Here is a 7,328-nt window from a genome sequence, read left to right on the forward strand (position 1 = left end):
TTCGCGTGGAAAGTTATTTTCTCTCTAATTTCCTTTACTAATTCCCACCTCACATCAAACATGGCATCTCTACTCCTAATGGAGCAGTTGGTAGTCTCCGCCGGTCAATTTTCGTCCCACCTTCACTGATTTTTTTTCGTCCTAAACAAATTTCGTAGATTAACCAGCGAAAACCAGCGAACAAAAAATCGGACGACGCCCGAGCTCCCTCCGCCCGCGGGTCGCCCGCTCCCTCGCGCCCCTGTTGCTCCCTCCTCGATCCCGATCTGGATCGAGGGGACGAGGAGCTCCTGCCTCCCCGACGGCCGACCTCCTCCTCGCCCCGCCGATGCGTCCGGCGCCGCCACGGCCTCTGGAGCCAGGGAAGCCATGGCCTGATCTCGGCCTCGAGGTCCCCGCCGCCGTCTCCTGCAGCTTCTGCCCCGCCGCCTCACCGCCCGAGCTCGCCGTCGCACCAACCTCGGCGCCGCGCCGCCGCCGGCTCTGGTCGCCTCCACCTCCGCGCCGTGAGGAACCCGCCACACGCGTCAAGGCGAGGCGCCTCCTGGGCTCCGTCCGGTTCCAGAGCGAGCGCCCGCGAATACCTAGCTAGCCGCCGCCGTCGTGACCGTTCCAGCCACCGCCAAGGTAAGGTGCTTTCTCCATCTCAATTTCCTTCCTTCCCCATCAAGGTTAATTTGGATCCGTCCATGTCGCCGCGCCCGCCCAAACCGCAGGCCACACTTCCTCTTCCACCTCCGCGTACTCCTGGTTGCAGCCCCAGCTCTTCACGGGCAGGGAGAGAAGGGGGGCATGATCGGCGGGGCAGAGTTCTTTCGGAAGGACAGCGTGGTGGGCAACATGGACGGATACCTCAGCTACCTGTCCCTCGAGTATGACTTCGTCTCGGACACCAATCCTGCTTGGTAAGACTTCCCGGCTCTTTCCTCCCTTCTATCCGTTTAGAAACTGAAAAGGTTGTGATGCAAATTCGATTTGTTGCTACCTGTATTCAGACTGATCTGCTATGGGTGCGGTTCCTTGTGGCAGAGTTCTTTATATTCCAATTAATTTCAAAGCAGATGATAAACTGAGATCTACTTGTCAATTTATACTGTATCTCAGATCTCATTTGTGCCTTGAATATTAGCTTCTTCACGGCAAGTTCTTTATACTGTACCATAGCCAATCAAAATCTGCACCATATTAGTCTGATGCTTTCTTACCCGCTCATCCTGAATTAGTAGGCAGTTAGGCACTTTCCAATAGGATCAGCTTTGTTGTACAAACTCACTTGTATTTTCCATGTTATTTGCAGGGTATCTTCATTTTGGAAGCAGGAATCCTTTCCTCATAAGATGGATGAGCTGTAGTATTAGGAATTCATGCCTTCCAGCTCTAATTTTTTCGCATTGTTGGTGTATGCTGGGAGTCACATTATTATGCTGCTAGCAAACAGTAGGATTGGAAGTCTTACTCTGTAGGTTAGTAATATCTTTTCCACTATACCGAGGTTCAGCAATTTAATTCGTATTAAGGTCACACAAGCAGTTTGGTTTTCAGATTTGTCTTGACAAACATATTTGGTTCAGCAATTTAATTCATATTAAAGTCACACAAGCAGTTTGGTTTTTAGATTTGTCTTGACAAACATATTTTGCAGATTATCCTCACATATGAAATTGATTTCTGCAAGTTCCTTTCACTTCTTATTTATTTCTTCACTTGGTTATGATGTACTGCTATTCGTTTTCATGATGATTCATGCGTTTTGTAGTTTTCACTGACAGAATCTTGTCTTGAAACAAGATTGGTTCCCATTGTTACAGTGAAGTAGCTACCAAGCAGCGAGGCCATCGAGTGACACGAGACCGCGGGACGGCGTGAGAAGAAGCAGGGGGTGTCTGGCGGGATGGAGAAGACCACAGGGAAGTGTGGCGATGGAGTGCAATCCCGAAGAAGAAGAACATTGCAAAGAAAGACCCTGGCCAAGTGCCACCCAATTCTCTTTCACCGACCCATCTAATGGCCATCAATTCAATTGGTCCAAGCTGTTGTGTTGACCTTCCCATTGATCCACTACATCCTCGCTCAGCTGGTTCTGCTATGTTTCTTCTCCATGGCATTGCTGGTTGCCGGCGTGCCTGACATCGCGCCTTATGTGACGTGACATGATGCTCCTCTACGTGTTCTTCTCACCCCGGTTTCCATGAGGAGAGATGTTGTTCTGTGGTTCTGTAGTTCTACTCCATAGCAATGATGGAGTCGCCTCCATATGGATAGCAATTATCTCGGGATCATGGTGAGGTTACTAACTCGACCCTTTGTTTGGCTCTGTTCGTGTGGATCTATTCATGTGCATCTGTAAACTTTATTTAGGTACAAGTATTGTTCTAGCGCTTGTGTTTATTATTTTTGTAAAAATAAGATTTATTGATCTCATTAAATTGAGGTTTTATGTTCACATGAAATTCTAACTGAATTTGCTATTCAGCTGACAATTCCAACAATTTTTTGTATTGTATTTGCATGTAGAGAGCTGTCTACGCAACGGCCAGGGGGCATATGCTTCTCCTAGCACTAAGACCTCCATCCTATTTGAGCCAGAATGGCTTTGGTGCCCTCTCTCGCTCATGGTGAGGCCGTGCATGCTTGCCATGTTGTGGCTACGAAATCTCAGACTGAGTCGCTTCGGTCGGGCACTATTCAGGTACAACTCACTTTCCTCCACCATTGTTGGTTGCTGTGCATCACAGGCTTGACGAAATTTCATTGATGGTGTCGATCTTGCTCTTGCTAGACCCTCCTTGTTATAAATCATTATTGGATTCTAGCTAGGGCCTTAGGAATTGATAATTTCTTGATTGTATCGGTGAAAATGTAGTTCTTACAAGATTCTCATTGCCAAATTGTTATGGCAGCATGAGTGAAAATATGTTCCTTTTAAATGCTTAGATTCTATAGAGACCTCTGATGTATATCCTAAATTACTGTATTGTGTGCTTTTGTAAAATAAACTGTATTGATTCAATTTATATATTTAGTACAATGGTTTTGCTCACATCACAAATATCTAACAACAAGAGTGATTACTGAAAGCATAAAATATATTTCAATTTCTAGGCCGCTACATTATTTTGAAACATGAGCTTTTTTAAAACTGAGTGTTTGACGTAGCTTGTTATTGTCAAAATGAAATAGCGAGTATATATTTGTTGCTTTTTGTTTAGGAAAGTGAAAAAAACAAGATGCCGTTTGTATGCCAGGAATGGCATATGTGAACGACTCAAGTGGTAGTTTTTAGGGTAGGGGCAAGGGGCATTTTTTATAAACTGCCATGGCAGTTCTTTAATTTAGTGCAATTTTTTGAGAAACAGCCATCCACAGGATCTTGATTGTGCGGTTCTGTGTGTGTTCACTGGGACCTCATCACCAGCGAACGTTCGCCGGGTATTGTTCAACATGGCTCTAATGATTCAATCAAATTTCATTGCAAAGTATACTGGACCAGGCTTTCCTTCTTTCTAATGCGGTGTTAGTTGGCATTAAGTTGTGAAATCCAAATCCATACATTTACAGTTCTTGTTGTTCTAATTACACAAGTATTTTTACTTTTTTTTGTTAACTAATCTTCACACCGAACACCATCTCAGTAACCAGACCTGATATAGTACTTAGTTTTGGCATTAGACACAACAACTTTGACATTGACAATTTCCTCATATATTTAGTAGGACAATAAACTTGTCTAGCATTTCATTATGAGTTGCAGGCTCTGAAAATAAATGTATGTGCCCCCTAAATGATCAAACGTGTGGTTTTGGAATTATGCATGCTGACATGCATTGGCAATCATTATTTAACAGTATTCCTTTTCACTGAAATATAACCATGTAATGCTTACGATTTAATCTGGTTATCTAGACAACTAAATGGGTTAATGTTATGCTTAGTATCTTTTGGCATATGTAATGCATGGAAGGAAACCAGTGTCTTTTGATAGGGATTTCTGGAGGTAACACGCCTCTGACTGTATGCACTGAATTTCAGATGCTCTGTTTAGAAGATGTCTTCTTCAGTAGTATTACATATTTTTATGATTTCCTGTAACTTGCTGATATGGCACTGGTTTGCCGCATGGTGTGCTACAACTACACTCCAGGGGAATATTTGTTCAGAATCTTCAGTCTTGTAATTTTCTCCTTGATGACAATGACCATGCTGTGCTGGGGGATTTGGGATTCCATCCTTGCTGTTTGGACTTCCGCTGCCAAATCCAGATCTTATCCAAAGACTTGGGACTCCAAATTACATGCCCCAGAACATTGGCGACCAAACATCAGAGGCCCAATTAGTTACGAGACTGACTCATTGGGGTTTCGCTTGGAGCTTTCTTGAGATGTTCAGTGGCGTTCAGACTTGGTGTGCCAAATCACCAGATGAGATTTATCAGTCAGTTGTCCTGAAGAAAGAGAAACCGATGTTCCTGTACAATTTACCTACGGAGGTCGCTAATGTCCTCTCTGGCTGCTATGAGTATGAATTTCGGGATCACTCCTTGATGTTAGATATCTTACAGTCATTTGAAATGTAACATGCTAAAACTCTGTTTCTGCTTCTGCCTTGTTAACTTACATAATTTGGTTAAACTGCCATGGATGGGTGATTTTACCATATTTCATTTTCATATTTGCTTATATTATATTGTACAAACTACTAAGCATTATTGAAGTTTGTCACATGAAAGCATGGAACTGCTTTCTTAGCTGTGTCGTTTATAGTCATATATGGTCAATGCAGGTTTATTTTCCTCCAGAGTTTACTTTTACTATGTCCTGGTACTGGTTTTCTCTGCAGGTTTCTCTACATTAGCTTTGTGTATTCAAATTTTTTGTTCCTGACAAGAAGTGCATTGCACATGCACACTTATATGAACAAGCCTTACATGATTTGCTCTTTTACTGATGGACTGAGGAGGTCAGAGATGTATAACAGCCGTATTGATCCAAATGACAAGTACGGCAGTGCTAACCTGCTTACCTAGAATTTTACCACATCCTAAGACTTGCAAATCTGTATAATAGGAATGGCTAGCTGTTTTCTGGTCTACAACCGTGACATCTGGTGGCATCTCTCACCATGTCTGCACATAGTGTTTAGTCATGATTCTTGCATACTGTCGAGACTCGAGAAGGGCGTGACATTTTTTCCTGAACTGATTTCTAATTTTTTTTGCTTACCGGTTGAGCTCGGTTTCAACTCTTACCTGAGTAGTTGATAGGAAAGCCTGATGCAGGTGTATGGAAATTATGCAATTCCATGAGGTTTGGAGTTGTCCAGTATACTACTGAGGCCTACATATTTTGCTGATGCAGGTTGGAGGTGACACATGAACGCTGGCAACGCAAAATAGCAGATATAAAATAACTGCAGCTCAGGCCATGTAGTTCTACAACAACCAAGGAAGAAGTCCGTTTTTTAAGCCGACCTTGGCCAAGCATTTAAGCTTATATGGTTGCTCTCTATTTTTCAGAGGTGCGTGTACTGAGGACGCCCATGATTTAGGGCCAAAAATCTAGACAAAGTGACAAAACTTTGTACGAGACTTACTTGAAGCCAAGGAGGTCAGGGGAGGAGGACAACAAGGCTGGGGAGCGGAGGCGGAGACCGACGGGGAAGAGAATGATCAAGCATGTAAATCTAGAGCACAAGCTCGTGATTTATCAAGGGAGTGGTGCTGCCGCCGGATTAGAAAATCATATCTCACGTTAAGGTGTTTTTGTCTTTTGTTTCTGTACAAATTTGGTGCAGGCAAGTTTTTGATGATATATATAAGATGACTAGCATTATCTTTTTATTGAGTGCATGTTCTGGTAGCATTATCTACTTAGAAAAAATTGCTATATGCGTGTAGTGAATAATATCTGTAGGCGGTTTCCCACCTTGTCCCTTGCTAACTGTCATGCCGGTGTTGAAAACTGGCTCACTTAGAACGGGAGTCAGTGGACTTTGTGATCAAAGTGAGGGTTGAGAGTGAGCACGGGTTGGGGTTGGGATTTGCAACAGGAGCAACACAGGTACTATGGGGTACTATGGATTATGGTCACTTTTGTAAGTACTCTCAACAATGCTAGAAGCACTACTCCATGATTACAGCAGCACATTTACTATGATATAAAGTAAGATCAAAATGTAGCTGACCAATGTAGGCTCAGGAAGAAGTTTGTATTATACTTGCTTAAATATCGTGTGAATGAAGCTAAAAACACCATTTTCTAATATTGTGTGAGAATTGCGTAAACACAACAAGGAACAATAGATATTAATTTGTAATAGAATTTTAATTGGATCATCGCTCTATATGTATACATTGTTAATTTATCTCTTTTATCAATTTTACAAGTGAATTGGACTTCAATAAATACCCCGATTGTGCCCGTGCTATCTTGTCTCTGCATGCAAAATTGGACATGCGTTGTGTTTACATAATTTTAGCAAAATATTTTCGTAACACGTGACAAAGCACCAACATTCCCGTACTATCTTATCTCTATATGTGAAAATTTACATCCATTATGTTTATACAACTCAACAAAAATATTTTAAAAGCCCGTGGCAACGCACGGGCGTTCTATTAGTTGAGACTAAAATTCAACTTCTCGTGCCTAATCCCCTATTACACTCCAACGTGTAAACTCCCATTCCCTTTCCTCATTCTGGCCAAACAAACACTTGGTACTGGAATTGATATAGTGTAAATTAAACTAGTTTTCAGATATCAAACTACCAATCACATTTTACCTATCATGCGGTTGTGAGCAATACACAATCTCTACTTCTAATGAAGCAGTTGGTAGTCTTGCTTTCAGGTTTTTTTTCGTCCCACCACTTTCGTCCGGTTTTTTTCGTAGGTTAACCGTCGTAGATTTTTTCCGATGCTGGTTTCTTATTCACCGGTTTATTTACCCTTCAGCCCTTTCCTTGCAAATCAGCACTTTTCAAGCGTGCACACATTCACGGATCTAAATTTACTAACTTATCCAAATCAACCGATACCTTCCATTATTGTAAATTTCTTTAGGAAACAAATAATAGATTTTAAGGAAACAAATAAAAGATTTTAAAGACGCATCATATTTTACTAACAATCACTAAAATCAAATCTAAATTAATTAACCTTACCTTAAATCACTCAATCACTTTAATTAGAAAACATTTTCTTTCCTAACTGCACCCCGCTTAGTGTGCACATAACAATCCGAAGTAATTGGAGTCACATGATTACATGATTGAATCCATTTATTTAGAGCGACATGATTGCGTTCCGGGATGGAGGTCATGATTTCGTC

At 41.9% G+C, this 7,328-nt stretch overlaps 1 protein-coding gene across 20 annotated transcripts; it reads left to right on the forward strand.

The window, feature by feature from the left end:
- The first annotated feature begins 204 nt into the window (after positions 1–204).
- Positions 205–5,969, forward strand: LOC123148438 (uncharacterized). 20 transcript variants are annotated; one of them, XR_006473871.1, is made up of 7 exons: positions 206–627; positions 717–905; positions 1,298–2,281; positions 2,515–2,689; positions 4,142–4,995; positions 5,355–5,448; positions 5,513–5,969. XR_006473871.1 is itself a non-coding variant. In XM_044567871.1 (3 exons), the coding sequence occupies exons 1-3, from the start codon at positions 4,292–4,294 to the stop codon at positions 5,404–5,406; spliced, it is 489 nt and encodes a 162-aa protein (XP_044423806.1). In that variant the 5' UTR covers positions 2,696–4,291; the 3' UTR covers positions 5,407–5,969. The 20 variants fall into 20 exon arrangements, 1 of the variants encoding a protein (XP_044423806.1); XR_006473869.1 differs by having other exon boundaries at positions 5,355–5,422; XR_006473873.1 differs by having other exon boundaries at positions 208–627; positions 4,142–4,569.
- Positions 5,970–7,328: the final 1,359 nt, after the last annotated feature.

The sequence above is a fragment of the Triticum aestivum genome, chromosome 7A (genome assembly GCF_018294505.1).
Source record: "Triticum aestivum cultivar Chinese Spring chromosome 7A, IWGSC CS RefSeq v2.1, whole genome shotgun sequence".
NCBI classification, from domain to species: domain Eukaryota; kingdom Viridiplantae; phylum Streptophyta; class Magnoliopsida; order Poales; family Poaceae; genus Triticum; species Triticum aestivum.